At 32.6% G+C, this 17323-nt stretch overlaps 1 protein-coding gene across 4 annotated transcripts; it reads right to left on the bottom strand.

Annotated features, from left to right (window-relative positions):
• Nucleotides 1-1728: 1728 nt before the first annotated feature.
• On the bottom strand, nt 1729-17230 carry LOC111051492 (DNA primase small subunit). 4 transcript variants are annotated; one of them, XM_039437120.1, is made up of 10 exons: nt 17042-17229; nt 16192-16543; nt 15895-16008; nt 14735-14891; nt 12459-12663; nt 10346-10515; nt 8729-8939; nt 4103-4308; nt 3113-3291; nt 1729-2130 (listed from the first exon to the last, which is right to left on the bottom strand). In XM_039437120.1, the coding sequence occupies exons 3-10, from the start codon at nt 15995-15997 to the stop codon at nt 2111-2113; spliced, it is 1251 nt and encodes a 416-aa protein (XP_039293054.1). In that variant the 5' UTR covers nt 15998-16008; nt 16192-16543; nt 17042-17229; the 3' UTR covers nt 1729-2110. The 4 variants fall into 4 exon arrangements, with proteins under 4 accessions (XP_039293054.1, XP_039293055.1, XP_039293056.1 ...); XM_039437121.1 differs by having other exon boundaries at nt 17046-17229; XM_039437122.1 differs by having other exon boundaries at nt 17069-17204.
• Between the last annotated feature and the right edge of the window lie 93 nt (nt 17231-17323).

Below are 17323 nucleotides of genomic sequence, written 5' to 3'. Positions count from 1 at the left end.
AATTGCTACAAAACAAATAGAGTAGGATAAAAAATCGACTGAGTCATTGTCAATATTGTAGAACCGTTCCATAATTAAATAAAAACACACATATATTGTCAAATTCTACACAATTTTATTCGGTACGCGACTATGGATTCGTGACCACACAGGTCACATTTTCAAGTCAATTTAAAATTGTGTAGAATTTGAAAACATATGTGTTTTTATTTAATTAAGAATAGGATAAGTTAATTTGGTAAAAAAATTCTATATAATTTATTATGCGTTTCAGAAGATTCGGATGATTAATTAAGAGGACTCTGAGTTTTCCCTAAAATAAATAAGTGGTTATGACAACTTGAAGTTATTTTTTGTCCTCTATCACTTTCGGACTATATGATAACCACAGTCGCTTATTTCCAGATGGTTTTCCTGGTTGGTTTATTCTAGCTCTTCAAATAATGAATAAGTTGTTATGACAAGCCCTCGTCCTTTTTTTATTCGTAATTCAAATACTTGAATTAGTTCTATCCACAAAGGTATAACAAAATTATTCACTTTTGTTGTACTGAAAAGAGTTTCTTTCAATATGGATATTCAACATAATATCACCTTCACCTCTACTCAGATAACATTATGTACGGTATATTTAATTTGATAAATAATTATATCACTAATTACCCTAGACACTAATTTAATCATTAATATATTTGATGGAGAATTGTACCACAAATTGAAAACATAAATATTCTTTGAAGTAGGAGACGATTAGTGCAACTGTGAGAAGAAATTACAATAGAGCTTCAGTAAGTATATCGTTGAGTGACACATCACAGAAAATGATTACTGACTTTGAATTGATATTAGAAAGACATACTGGGAGAGAGAGAGAGCTAACTCAATTACTATTTCGCATAAAAACTAATTGGAAAAGAAAAAGTACATTGATAAACGCAGAATGACTTCAGACGAAGATAATGTGGTAGGTAACGGTAGGAATTGAATTTAATGGAATCACGTACAGTTAATTCAATACTACTTATTGACTGGATTGAATGGCTGTAGAGATATAAAATACATGAGACTGATAAATAAATTGATGAAGAGACCTGATTGAATACTTGAACAAACTCTCATGTCGATTTCTAGTCAATTACAAGTAACTTCATATTAATAAAACGAGAAGTACATTGTTCTATTTGGTACTAGGAAGGCACGTTCATTGTAAATATTGGACACAAGGACCTATTTTTCAACATTTTAGAAGTCCTTCAATACAAGAAAATCCATCCAGAGGTAAATAAAAAGGCATTTTTGTGATGATGAAATTAATCCTTGAATCCATACTTTACTGTGTATGTGTGGGCAGATTTTTCATTAATTAAAGGATTTAGAAAATGTCATATGAAACAGACCAACATTGAAAAATCTGATGTACGATTAATGAATCCTCCAAGAAATAAAGGATATTTTATGTTTTTGCTAATATTCGCTGTGAAAATATACCAATAGAATAGATTGATAGGGTTTTGGTTTTCATTATCGTAATTTCATGATCTATTATTTTGTAATAGATTTGTACTCATTTAATTAGAAGCATTAACAGTAGATAAGAAAAGATAATTGAATATTGTATACAGGGAGTGTCATACGATGATGCTATCATGATGCAATCCAATTTAAGAAGAGAAGTGAATTAATTATTTTTTAAATATAGAAGTATGGAGCTTAATGAATTGAGCATTGTTACATAGAAAGTATTCAATTTTATTCGTAATATTAAATCTAGTAATGCAACTATTATTGATATTACATTTTACAAAAGAGATGGAGATAATTGTTTAAGAAAAAGTAACAAAGACCTATTCACTAGCAGTAAGGCACTTCTTTCAGATTTATAATAGATCTAAATAAGTTGGTTAAAAATGAAAATAAATAAGTGGAAATCATGAACCAAATAATAACCATATACTAACACTAATAATTACCATGAAATTAAGCAAATCGCACTTATAATTAATTGCCATCAATGTTAAAACAAGTCCATTTCACAATCATGAAAGCGTCGAAAATCTTTGACTTGTCTTGAGGTAATAAACATGACACCATCCTGGACTGAGGTTACATTTTAGAATTCCATTTTCTCATCTGCAAAGAAAATGATAATCTCTATTATCAATGAATGAGAGAATTGTTCAATTCATCAATTTAATAATATTAAGTAATTATCACGTTTCTAAAATGAATTGACAGGAGCTACTACAGTTGGAAAGATTCCATTATTTAAAAAAAAAAAAACAGTAATAGAAATAATTATGTAGATAGAGGAAATGTTTGTATCTGGAGCATTGAATATCTAAATTAAAAGAAGAACTCAGTTAATTTATTTTAATAAAAAATCGAAAAAATAATTTTAACTGTTCGAAAAGACTAGAAAAGTAGTATTTCTTTTTCAAACATTGACTAATAATAATTATGTTTCAACAGTAAATATGTAGATAGGAATAAGCTATGAGTTCTTTAAAAACATATTTGCTGAAATCTCTTTGAACGCAATTGTAGTTTCAAAATAAATTTAAATGAACATCAACAAAACCATTAATGACAAAAAATCATCGGTAAAAATGTATTATTCCAGAGTTAAAAATTATTAGTGATTTTTTTATAATTTTTAATAACTAAAAGACACAAAGAATAAAAATAATAGAACGCTTAAAATTGCAAAAAATAATCAATTGAGAATTGACGTTGGGTATTGAGAGAACAACAAATTAAGTAATAAAATAAAATTGTAATACGTTGTATTTTCTATTGATCAGAAGTAAATTCTATAAGGAGAATAGACAACATAAATTGTATTTTCTATTCATTATTAAACAATTCCACAACATTTTGTATGATAACAGTGTTCAATTAAGTTTGAAAAAATAATCCATTGAATATTGAGAGAATTGGGTAATGAGATAAAAATGAATAAGTTCTCTTTTTTTATCAGAAGTAAATTCTCTAAGAAGAAAAGTCAACATATTCTATTTTTAATTTAGTATTGATGAGTATTTTAATTGTACAACATTTATGATGAAAGTGTTCAATTTAGAGACAATGTGTTTTGTGTTAATTGGTGACTTACCACTGATTTCGATCATTTTTCCTCTCCATGTGTCCTCAAGCTTACGTAGGAATTCACTGAAGACTGTTATGTTCTTGTTCATGCTTGTCTTCTTGAAATCTTTCATTTTCTGCCTTGCTTCGTTGTTCAAAACTGAGTCCTGTTTCTCATCATATGCTTGAATTTCGTTTATTAGAGAACTAGAAAACAAAATATAAGAAATTTAAGAACAATAGAAGACAGAACAGTAATCATGCAAATAAAGTTGGTTTGATAGAATAGTAACGATATAAATAAAAATGGTTTGAATTTATTTATTTATTCATCATTTACAATTAACGTAAGGACAAAGAAACAGACTACAGTCCAAAACTTCTTTTCATCCCAATTTCATAAAATAAATCGTCCAAATAAAGGTTATGTGCGACTTTCCAATTATTCACTATTTCCACATTGAAACAAAACACAAACACTTGAAACAATTACGGTAATTTTGAATTTAGAGAGATTAAGATCCGAATTGATAACAAAATTCCTGTATTTAAAAAATAATCTTTTACACTTTTGAATATTTGGAAACAGACTGAAAGAGACCTACTCACTCTTCTGCAATTCTTCTATTTACAACAATAGATCAAGTTATCTATCTATGAATCTAAGATTCAACTCATTTATTGAGAAAGTTCTAATAATATTATTTAATTTATGATTGAGAGCAGATTTCAATGTCAATTCAATTAAATTTTATTCACGTATCAGGATATTATTCTTAGTCACGTGATATTTTTTTACAGAATATAAGATTAGTAAGAGAATAGGCAAAACAGATGCGGGAGCAGTACTTATTTATTTACCAGTGTAGAAAGATAACAAATTATTACACGAAGCATATACAATATACAGCATTACATGATGTTATATAATTTTCATTATTTTATTGTATCATAGAATATTGAAGCATGTAACAAAAATGTCAATCATCAATAATTGAAATGACCTCTCCTATTTTACCTTATGGTAGGAACAGCAGACAAGCTGAAGTTGTTGACGACTTTGGGGTTGAAAGGAATGCAAATTTTGCCAGTTTTCGGATGAACGCAGAACGGAGCTTTGAGCAAATGGTTCAAGCCTTTGCTGACATTTATATCCAGTCGGGGATAGGCATACTGCAGGATCAGCTCTTCCTTTATGTTTTTGGTTCTCCATTTCAATTGACCCTGAATACATAAAATATGGATTTCATGGTCAACACATAAATTTATAGTTATATATAAAGTATATATATAGATGAATTTTGTCTTTATTTTAATTTAAATAGCTAATCTACAAATAAATATTAGGATTGTAACAAAAATTTCTATTAAATTCGAAAATGCATGTCATTGCTTGACATACACAACCTTTTGGACTTGGAATTTGAAAGAGGGATATTACAAGCTAAGCTTAGTTTTCCTCTTTCAGATTATGATATCTATTATTATAGATTATTATAATAATTGTATTGATTATTATAGAATCATGTATTATTGATGTGTGTATTATTTACTCCTCCTTCATTGATAAATAGAATAAACTATAATAGGTTTTATTCCTTTAAACACATTATACAATCGGAAACGGCACAATGTTCTAAAGATAAAACAATTGAAACACATATCGTATGATTGTTTCAACTCAAATATAAATGTTACAAGTACATAAATAATATGTTCTAAAGATAAAACAATTGAAACACATATCCTATGATTGTTTCAACTCAAATATAAATGTTACAAGTACATAAATAATATTATTCAAATATTATCTCACAAACTGAAATTATTGCCAATAATCCGACATATCAAAAAATTCCGACAGTGAGTATAGAGGATTTTCTGTCAAGAGTTTTCAATCTACGAAGCAGAAGCAGAAGCAGACATGGTTCTCACTGAAGCAGGAAACTTATTACAGATTCTCAAATGAATTAGCTTCGATTTCATCTGCACTCTCCTCAGCCTAGGGATAAGGGATAAGGGACATCAGTTTGCTGCCTATTTCTTTTATTATAGTGATCTGCACTCTCCTCAGCCTAGGGATAAGGGATAAGGGACATCAGTTTGCTGCCTATTTCTTGTATTATAGTGATGAATGTTCTCCCTACATAGAAAAGATTCAATATTTTTTCTTACATTCAGTGACAGCAAAAAGAAAAACAAACTATAAAAAACTATAAATAGTCATGATTTATTGAACAATGGTTTGCAGTGATCTAGGTAGTTAGCATCAGAAATAATTCTCACTGCCCATTTCTGAAGTAGCAGGATTTTTTGGGCATCAGGAGCACATCCCTATAAGGAAAGGCCATACAATAAAGTGCTTTGAAAAAAGGCAAAGGAGGTAATTCTCAAATAATGCCTTGGAACACATTCCTTTAATCTGCGTAAAAGGTATAGAACCTTGCTCAACCTAGAACAGACATGGTCAATATGAGGGCTCCAGGTCAGTCTTTGATACAGATTTATACCCAGAATCTTAACACTTCTTATATCTCTTGCCTCATCTACTAGTCTCAATCATAGAATCATGTTTTGCAACTTAGTAAGCAAAAGACTTATTAAGAAGCAGATAATTTGCTTTGGAACCACAAACTCGCTTCCTCCTGGCAACTGGACATCTTTTCTTTCAGAGCTGTGATTTCAGAATCTGTGGAGAGCACTACTATTTTAGAACCAGTACTATAACCAATGTCGTTCATCATTACAAAAAAACAGCAAGGGTCCAAGGATTGATCCTTGAAGGACTCCATGAGGCACAGAGCAAAAACTTGAAAAGTCATCATTTACATTAACAGTTTGACTACGATCAGTCAAATAGGACCGCAGAAGTTTAATAGCCTTTCCCTGCACACCTAGATGGTACAATTTTTCCAATAGTATTTCATGGTGAACGACATCAAAAGCTTTACTCAGGTCATAGAGTACTAGACCTGCATAGCTTTTCCTGAGCTTTACTCAGGTCATAGAGTACTAGACCTGCATAGCTTTTCCTGAGCTTTACTCAGGTCATAGAGTACTAGACCTGCATAGCTTTTAGAATTGAAGCAATCCAGAATATCATCCACAATTGAGCTGACTGCCCTGAAACCAGACTGGAAGCTTCAAGTAGGCCGTTGCTCTCAAAAAATTCATAAAGCTGAGTTCCAATTATATATTCATAAATCTTACTGAAAGGTGGAGGAACTGATATTGGTCTGAAACTGTACTGCTTATTACCATTCGAGTTATTTGAAATAGGATTGCCCTAAATTTGAGTTGGGCTTGACACTGACAGCATCGTGGTCTACCAGGGCTGCTGGCTCAACAGCCACCTCAAACATACCAGGATGAAGATCAGTTGCAACATTGTCTATGCAGGAATTCATTCTTGTTGGTTCAAAATTAGTGAGATATAAATTATGAGATTTGAGAAAATTCACCAACTCAGTTACTTTAGGGTCTACAGTTAGTATGCTAACACTGAAATCACCTCCTATAACCAATTAGTGATCATGCATGTATCTAGATCGAGATAGAATAAGTCTATCTAAGGCATTAAGAAAGAGAATGAAATCACAATTTGGTGATCTATAGAGAGCTATAATAATATCTTTAGTTTCTTATTCCTAATAGCAAAAAATTCATGAATTTCATTAGAATTGGCCGAGACATCAATTACTTTGAAGTCATTAACACATTTTTCTGAAATAAAAATTGCAACACCACCATTCTTAGATATAACTCTAAGAAGGCAGATGTCATTACAAAACCAGATTTAAATAATCTTCCTTCAACCAATGTTCAGCATATCATAATCATTCATACTGTTTATAAAATCAAGTTGTACCTGTATTTTATTACTCAGACACTGAACATTGCAGAAAAATATAGATAGAATAGGAGATTCCTCAACATTTGGATGGATCTGTTCAGGATTAGGTACTAATGTGGCATATCTAAAAAATCTGGTGTGGTACACTCACACAACTTTCCTTGCTCATTAAACTGGGAGCCTCATTCTTAAACGACAATAATTTAGAGAAATAACATAATGACGATTGGCGGCAACATAATTATTTGAAACTACGATCAGACTACTGTATATGTGTGTATATAATTGTTTTCAGAGTACTTTTTCCTTTGTGTAAATTGTGAAATCCGATGATTTTTTAAAAATCGTCAAAACAGCTGTTCTACAGATGAAATATCTCGACTATGTGTTATTTTTATAGACTGCTCTACCTACCTACCACATGCACGAGAAGGAGGTTACAAAGTCCATTTCTGAAGGATGGGGTGAACCCCCCATTAGTTTCCCAGAAAGGAGACTCATGCCAGTTGATGGAGCTGATAAATAACTATACAGAGTATGAATTTTAAATAAATCAGTCGAGTAATTTTTGAGAAAATCGTGAAAAACATGGTTTTTCAGTAATTATTCGCCATTTTTCTCGAGAATATTACGCAGCTCCTGCAATTTTCCTAGAAATGAGGCTCATGTCAGTTGATAGGGCTTATAAATAGCTATCCATGGTATAAATTTGAAGAAAATCGTTCGAGCCGTTTTCGAGAAAACCGTGAAAAACATGTTTTTTCAGTGATTATCCGCCATTTTTCTCAATAATATTACGGAGCTCCTGGAATTTTTCCAGAAATGAGACTCATGTCAGTTGATAGGGCTTATAAATAGCTATCCATGGTATAAATTTGAAGAAAATCGTTGGAGCCGTTTTTGAGAAAACCGTGAAAAACATGGTTTTTTAGTGTTTATCCGTCATTTTTCTCAATAATAATACGGAGCTCCTGAAATTTTCCCAGAAATGAGACTCATGTCAGTTGATAGGGCTTATAAATAGCTATCCATGGTATAAATTTGAAGAAAATCGTTAGAGCCATTTTCGAGAAAAACGTGAATAACATGGTTTTTTAGTAATTATCCGCCATTTTTTCCGCCATCTTGAATTGAATTTTATTGAATTTCTTATTGTCGGGTCCCCATGGTATAAGGACCTTAAGTTTAAAATTTCAAGTCAATCGGTTAATTAGGAATGGAGTTATCGTGTTCACAGACATACACACACACACATACACACACACACACACAAACACACACACACACACACATACACACACACAGACCAATACCCAAAAATCATGTTTTTGGGCTCAGGGGACCTTGAAACGTATAGAAAACTTGAAATTGGGGTACCTTAATTTTTTTTGGAAAGCAATACTTTCCTTACCTATGGTAATAGGGCAAGGAAAGTAAAAACAAGTTTCATAATTGGATTGAGTATCGGAATTGGACGATTGAGCAGTCATTGAATCCAGAAAGGATGAAGTCACGCACGTTACCAGCCTCACTTTGTATCGCAATAGGATGTATATTGTTGTCAGTAGTTGATGCTCTTGAGTGACTGATGAATCTTGCTTGTAGCTCGTGACTAGGTGAGAATCCACGAAATTCTATGATGGAATTATTCTCATCCATAGCTGCCTCAGAACAATGTAAAGATATAGCGTTTCTTTTCCAAAGATGGTTCATGAGCTGTCAAATTTATTATTTAGTATGAATTACACTTTGACAATTCGTTTTTTACAATATAATTTCAAGTCAACTTACTCTTGATTTCTGGTAGGAGATAACTCCCAACACTTCCTTCCATCTGTTCTTCGAGGTGGCTGGACAATTATCCAAAGCCTTTTTGATTTCGCTGCAAAGGGTGTCATCCCTGACGGCAGCCAGGAGGCTTTGCACTTTGGCCTCATTGCCGAAAAAGTCCTGTTCTTCAACCAGGGTCTCGAACTGGGCTTCAATTATCTCCACAGCTCGGCTGTAAAAGAGAGCAAAACAATCACTATTGATATTGCAGAACCGTTCAATAATGGTATAAAAACACACAAGTTTTTTCTTCAATTCTACATTCTTAGTCTAGTTGATGATGTGACCTGTGTGGCCACATAGCCACAGGCCTGTGCAATGAATAAATAATGTAGAATTGGCAGAATCTGTGTGCCCTTATATCGTAAGAAATCTAACGTTCGTGGAAAACATTTTTTAATATGGTTTATAAAAGCATCATTATGAATGTGATTTTTTTAATATTTCAATAATAAATAATTGATAGGACAAGAAGTTGCATGCCTCGACACAAATCTAAAAGGCTCTAAACTTTCCTCTAGATTGATAACTTTAGTTACATGACTACGACATGTTATTTGTTGATGACAACATTACTTTCTTACTTGAAACAATTACGATAGATGGACAAATCGAATTATCCTTGATTCAGAAATGTTTAGGAACTTCAACGATACTATGATGAATGAATAAATAGAATAATAGTGTAGTGAATACCAGAATATGATGAATGAATAAATAGAATAATAGTGTAGTGAATACCAGAAATAAAGATTTTAGTCGCTAATTCCTTCTTATTATAATAATACAGAGTTGGGTAGGGAGGTATGGATGATTTGAAATAACAGTTACACACTCATTTTTAATCGAAACTAAAAATTTATTATTTTAGTGTGTACCTGGATGTTGCCATTATGAAAATTGAAGAGGGAAAAATTAAAACATTGATTATGTACGAAAAATAACATGTGTTAAATGCTGTTCGTTTTTGTCCATACACTCCTGTAGACATTGTGAGAAGCCCGGGTTCAAATCCCAGCCCGGTCAAGATATTTTTCTCGGGCCACTCCCGTGTTTCGGATAGACATGTTAAGTCGTCGGTCCCGGCTGCCTAAAAACAGTCGTTAGGTCATGACAGAGGTCCTGAAATTGATCAGGCGCGACCTGAAGACTCTGAAACTAGACCTGAGCCAGCCAGGTCACTCGATATTATTACTATCACATGTAATTAATTACAGTGTAAATTGATTATATAGTCAATTCCAAAAAAATGAACTAAGGAGAAAAAATCTAAAAACTTAATTGACTCGAGTCTAGTGTTAGAGTTTTCAAGTTTCATCAATTTTTGATCAATTTTAGTGACTCTGACATGACTTAACATCTGTTTCTAAGCAACCGGTACCAACAACTTTACGTGTCCATACAAAACACGGGAGTTACCCGAGAAAAATATCTGTGTCGGCCGGAGATTGAATATGAGGACTACGGTTTCCAAACTTAGTGTCTGTCTAAACCACTCAACTACAGCCATTCCTATATTACTATACCATACTATTGTGTTGCAAAATCGAAATAAGCGATGAAAAAATGAAGACTCACGCGATGGAAGGATGCAGCCGATCGCCGGGCAGATTGACCTTCTTGCCCTGACTCTCGCCGCCAATGACCACCTGCAGGTACTCAGCCACGGCCGACCGCTGCTTCTGGTCCATCGTTCTTGCTGAAGCATCGCACACCCAGCAATGCACACCTCGCCGGCCTGAGAACACCTGCAACCAAAACAGTCAGCTTAACCTTAATAAGGTACATTGAAATCAGTTGAGAACTTTCAAGAATTGTTAAGTTCAGTATGTAGTTTGCAGCATGTATTTTGAAGAGCGTTTTCAGTATTAGTTTTACTGCCTCGCGATAAATTTGACATATTTTTTCCTAAAGAACGGTAGAATGCATTCAGGCAGATATGAGCCTCAAGCGAAGCCATTCTTGTTTGGCACTGTCCTTTCCTGAGTTAGCCCAGCCATCTAGGGAGTAATTTATTTATATAATTTATTTAATTGAATGAAATAGTTTAATTAAATACATTTAATTTTTTAATTAGATTAAATTTAATTAATTTAAATACAATTTATTCAATAAATTTAATTGAATGAAATAGTTTAAATAAATACATTCAATTTTTTAAATTAAATTTAATTAATTTAAATACAATTGACAGCTTGATGGCGGCCAACCGACTGCTGTGTAAATTCAGGTATCTAAGCGCTCACTACGGTTTCCTGTTGCAAGCAAGTTTCTTGAAGACTGCTCTACCTACTTTTGTAAGCTTCATAATCACTCATCATACAATCGACCAATCTTTCATCTCTCTTCATCATACCACCCATAACCCACGCATAAACCGATGACTCATATGGACATCATCATTCACAGAAAAATTGTTTTAAAATTTTGAAAACGATTTAAACTTTTTCAACTAGTGAAAGTGCATTCTGAAACCTTGTATACGCATTAGAATGATATACATGGGGACCTCATATGTTTAAATCTAATTTATCATGTTCTAAAGTAGCATCTCCTTGCTGTAGATGAAGCTCATTGCCTTGGAACACGTCCTGAATTAACAAAAATTGCTAATACTGTTGTGTATGTGAAGGATTTGTTTCATTTCTATACTGAATAAGGATCAACAGCAGTATAAGAAAGCTTCACAAGCCAAATTCATTCCAAATACTCAAGCAAAACGATGGTCGGCAACACAGATGATAGATCAGAATGGAACTCGATGAGCACTACTGTATAGAAATATCTGTCTTGGCGAGAACTCGAACCGGGCATCTCAATTCAAAGTTATAAGTTAAAGATGAATTCAAAGCTATCTCACAATTTTGGTCAAGACTACCAGACACCTCTAAAGGACAGCATGTTTTCTTTTATTAATACTTTTCATTCAAAAATGTATTTAATGAGTTCAATACTTGAATGATTAATTATAGAAAAATCACAAGTACCCATGTTATATTTTTATATAAAAACGACTAGTTTCAGGCATTTATCCCATTCTTGAGATTCAATTCATTCATTTATTGTATAAAATCATAATACTATTATGACATTGGAGAAAAAAATAGGCTGAGCCTGTAATATTTCTCTGAAAAAAATAGAAAAATATCTATATATTTTGTTTTTCTCAAATTTCTATTTGACACTTGAGAATGGGATAAATATCCACACTAGTCCTTTTTATATAACAAGGGTTATATACTAGTGATTTCCTATTATAAAGCTATACCTTATTTTTTTCAAAACCTTTTTTTCCTCAATTTTTTGTAAACAACAATGTGAAGACCCAATTTTCCAAGATTTCAAAATATGATTGTGTGTTACCATGGAGAAAAGATAGAATAATAAGATATCCCATAGTATAGGGCGTTTATGTTCCTAAATTCACTGTTAACTCAAGCCAATAGTCCTAGTAGTTATTTTTCGTGAAACTATGTGACGCTGGTAGTCTCTCATACTGTGCTATACTTAAGCTCTCACCACGACAAAACGGTGATAATTTATTTATTATTTATTCACATACAAATACAATCCAGGTAAAAACAACAGGAATAATAGACAATAGTCGACTTGAGTTAACAAAAATCGGCTTGAAATTTAGAACATAAACGAACTATATCATATCTTCTTTTTTCTATGGTGTTTTACAGACCCACAAGAGATGCTGCCATCCGAAATCGTCGCGCAGTGCGACATCTAGGACTTGCACAGCTATGGCCATGAACCGCCAGCACTTGGCGCATACGTCGGCCCCCTGGCAGCAGCTGCGCACCTCGTCGTAGTCGGTCATGTCAATGTCAAAAACCAACTCCTTTTCTTCGGGCACCAGCAGTGTCACGTGACGATAGCTCTTCGGGCTGCAACCGCCAATTGAAATTTATTTGCATAAGAAAATTAATACAAAAACATAAATTGTATAAATCAATACATCATACAAAATTGTACTGCAAATTATATTACCTTCTGTACTGCCAACACAATAAATCGCAAGTTTTCTTCACGATTAGAATAGGATTGGTCACGTGAACAGCCCAATTTGAAGCAACAGAGCTCTTTCGATTGATCAGTTTGAATTGCAGCAGAAACTTTGAAAGATATCGCCACGAAATCTGCACAAACTAGATTCCGAAACGGGGCGTAGTCGCAGATTATATGATAATCTCTATTTTTTCACTTCTATATGATAATCTTTATTTTCTCATTTCTATAATTCAAAACGTTTTTCTTTGACGAAATTTAACATTCATAAATAATTCAAAATAGCTGAAACTTTCCACTATTTTCTCTTTATTTTATTTTGTGTTTAATTTTCCAGTTTTTCGATATTTAATTTAAACATGGACTGCGACTAAGCCCCGTTTCGGAAAGCCAATTTTCTGACTGCAGCTGTTTAAAGTCTAGAACTTAGCTAAATCCCGAGCTCAGAAACCGGCCCTTAGTTCAAAACAACTTAAACTACTCATGAAAAACATATTGTAGTTGAAACAGAAAATAAACATCTCAATTCAATGCAATAATGCTTAATATATTGATAAGTTTGGATTAATCGCGGACGTCCCAGGAAGAGATAGGTTGAGTTTAGAGGCACAGATGTTCGGATCATGCAGTAGTGTCTAATCCGCGAAAAAAAGAAAAAGAAGAATTTCAAATATTTACAGATACCTCCAGGAATAGGGTGGAAGGTTATGTTAACAGCTCACTTCAAAGCAATGGTGCTCGATTAAAACGTTAGGAATTCAACAGCAGCGTTCAAAGCTATCGCCGAGAAATCTCCACAAACTGGGTGAAGTCCATTAAGCTACGTACTGACTTGAACGCCACGAACACGCGTTCGAAACGTTTCACGTTTCATCAGCTGATTATATCTGTATTTGTACATAGTAAGAGTAAGGTACAGATATAATAAGCGTAGCATCAGCTGATGATAAATGAAATGCGCGTGTGCGTGGCGCTCAAGTATTCACGCACCTTTATGAAAACAGCTTCATTCACAACAATAGTGTTCAATTGATTGATAAGTTTGGAATGCATGAAACTTGAACACAACATAATTTTAAGAGTTATCAACAATATAAAACCTGAGACAGTGTGAAATGTGACCATGTAAACAGACTATTTTAAAAAAGAATTTTTGACTATGACAGTCAGAAATATCTTCACAGACATTAGTATGCTAAAAGATGATCACAATAATTTGAAAGTAAGACCATAATAATTTAAAAGAAAAGACCATAATAATTTAACAAATAAGATCATAATAATTTGAAAGATAGAAGACCAGATGACCATATTGAGGAGATAGGAAGGTGAAGGAGGGAGAATGTTTGAAAGATTGGATGACGAATAAAGTGGAAGTAACAATTAAGTTCAAAGCAAGTGAGCACTATGATAAGCGAAGGGAGACATAACATGGAGAGTGTTTTCCCTCTCAGTTGAGACCGTCTTATCTCACCGATTGAGATTAACAGTGTGCTATCGGCTCTCCCTTTGGAAGGGTGTCTGCTTGAGGCCAGCTCCGCTAACGAATAGTTATGAGCTTTGCCGAATCAGGTGAAGAATCTCAAGTATCAAAATTACATTAACATTTCAAGTAAATAATATAGTATGTTAGTATAATACATTAATGTAGTGGTTAGCATGAGAGACGTTAGTGAGAGGATAGGATGAACTACATTTTGTGATCCCACAAAAATAAACATAAATATTCAAAGATTAAACACCTCCTATGATTTCTTCTTTGTCCTTTATCAGCACTTGTGGGATCAATGGCTTCATAATGATGAAGAAAGCTATGTAGCTATTCTCAATGCTTCAACGATTTCATTCCATAAACTAAAGATCTATTATTCAAGTACTATTCATGAATAGTTTGAGGGCATAATCATATGACAAGAGTACAAACCCGGTAAAAGTAAGTGGATTACAAACCTTGTATTAAACACGGCTCCAATATCTATTTTGTGAGGACAGCGTCTCTTTATTTCTTCTTCGAACTCACTTGCATTAATGAATGACTGGTACCGTACAACTATATCCTCAGGCAGTGTGAATGAGAATTCTCTATTGCGGAAATAACCGTTCTTTACTAGAACAAATGAACGAACAAAATTAATAAGTCATAAATAATAAATATTTATATTGAAAATGGATAAATTGAATGAATACGAAAGGTGAATTTATCTTTTGGCATTAATGATCAGAACTTGATGAACGATTGAGCATTATATAAACGTTAAGTAATGAAAATTTCCAACATTAATTAAATGTTCAACTGATTTGACCTTATACAACACAAAGCGACTCTTTCTAGTAGCGCAAATCGCAAGTTAATTGGCAAAATATTATGATGAATGTAATTGAATGTGATCAGTTCTACAATAGTTTTTTTCATTTTTTAGAAAGAATAAACCATAAATTGGGAATACGATGATTTATAAAATAAAATAGTATTTCATCGTAAGAATACTTGTACTTGAAGATAAAGACCCTCTGACAAGTTGAACTGTGAGTTTACAAGAATCAAGTAGTAGCTGCTAATGAGTCATGAAATGGTCACTGAATATTTTTTTGTAAACTCCACACATACACATATTTCAAGTACCTCAAGACTATTCTACACAAATACTATCAATTATATCCTACACAAATTTATCTCTGGATGGACTATAGAAAAGTAAAGTTTGTTATGTTTATTTGCCATACTTCTTAGGACCCAACTATTTGGGCGTCTTGTACAAAAGCTGAATGTATTTCGCACGTCTTCAGAATGCATTACCTCTTACGGAGAGCATCTATTCGCTCGTATAGTTTACATAATAAGAGTCAATGAGACAATGCATCCGGTTGACGAGCGTAAAAAATTCAGCTCGTCTATGACGCTCGTATAGTTGGAGCCTTAGACCAGGACATCCAACTAGAGAAAATAGAGATATCCTATTTGATAATTCACAAACCTGTCAATTAAATATTCCTGCCCATCTTCAACCAATTTTTTATTACTCTAAACATTTAGTATTTAACTCGATAGTTGAATTTATGTTGTTTTTACTTCGAGAGAAAGTGAGCTAGATTCCATTTTTTGTACATACCTCCTCCATAGTCAAGCCATTTGCAGAACAATTCAAAAGGAAATAGCCTCTTATAATAGATAGGCAGCAAATCGGGTAGTTGACCTGGATCGTAGTCCGACATTTTAAAGATGACTGAAAAAATGATATAATCTTAGAATGCAAACTGAATAGGCTAAATAAAAATTAATTAAGTACATAATCAATTTTAGATTAGAATATTTCTAACAATTATCATTGATGGGAAAAATATTAATCTATTCAAATGTTTATATCATAGGTTAAAATGTAAATTTACTGTTTTAAATATAATTTTACCTGATGTCTGTCGATTTCGGAGAAGTTCTCTTCAGTTCGGAATTGGCTTTCCACGTAACATGAAACGAATCAATAGCTGATTTTACAACTTCTTTGTTTCTAGTAATAATAAAATTATTATCTTGAATCAGAAGAGCTGTTTTTGTATAGTTGAAAGACCCAGTTATTAACACTTCTTCATCAATAATAATATTTTTTAAATGCATAAGTCCTTTTGAATACTCATTACCAAGTACAGAGATGCCATTTTTTCTCAATTTTTGAGCACCTTCAGAATCCTCCTTGTCATCAATTATGACTTTTACCGTAATTTTTCGTGATTTCTTGACTCTTATAATTGCATTTATTAATTCTGAAAATGTTAATTTATAAACACAAATATGTAATGACTTTTTACTTGAAGAAATCTGATTAATTAGTACGTGCAAGGCATTATATGGACAAAATTCTGCACCACAAGAAGTTAAACCACGTTCATGGCTATTTGAACATAGATAATTTGCTAAGGTGAATACAATTCTATCATTATCTGCACTTGAATCTTTATCATGAATGGGTGTTTTTTTTCTAGATGCTACAGCTTTTTTCCAAATGAATTCAATAACTTCTGCAGCTAAAAATATTGAAAATCCAAAGTATAATGTTTTGGGGTGATACGGAAACATTGACATCAAGAGTTCATCTGCTCAACCCAAATCAAGAGCTTACAAATAGCAAAATTACTGGAATATTGAAAAAATTATAGAATGCTTTGAAAAATAATGAACAACTAGCTTGAACTATGCAATGCACACAATGAGGAATTTGGTATCAAATTGCAATAAAATATTTTATGAAAACAAAGACTAACAGACGTCAAATCTTTTAAATTGATTACACTATGTTTATACTCTAATTGAATCTCTATTTTTAACATTAAAAAAGTGAGACTAAAAGCCTAAAACATCTTAAAAACTGTTTCAAATAAATCAACTAGAAAAAGAAAACAATAGGAAGTATCATTTTAAGAAAACATAACCTAAAATAAAATCTCACATCGTACATCGAACATAGCGCGAAATGTGACCAGGTTAACCAACTGCAGAATTGAAAAAATTGAAATTAATCATCTTTGCATAGAAAATTGTTAAAT

The sequence above is a fragment of the Nilaparvata lugens genome, chromosome 10, assembly GCF_014356525.2.
Source record: "Nilaparvata lugens isolate BPH chromosome 10, ASM1435652v1, whole genome shotgun sequence".
NCBI lineage: Eukaryota > Metazoa > Arthropoda > Insecta > Hemiptera > Delphacidae > Nilaparvata > Nilaparvata lugens.
This window is presented reverse-complemented; position numbering and strand designations above follow the sequence as displayed.

Excerpts from the sequence above, each read along its gene's own strand:
- LOC111051492 (XM_022338017.2), bottom strand. The coding sequence starts at position 15,997 with ATGTCGGACTACGATCCAGGTCAACTACCCGATTTGCTGCCTATCTAT. Across the intron at positions 14,892-15,894 it reads ATGGCTTGACTATGGAGGAG|TAAAGAACGGTTATTTCCGC; the intron begins GTATGTACAAAA and ends CATTTGTTCTAG. Across the intron at positions 10,516-12,458 it reads GATGGCAGCATCTCTTGTGG|GTGTTCTCAGGCCGGCGAGG; the intron begins GTCTGTAAAACA and ends TTTTGGTTGCAG.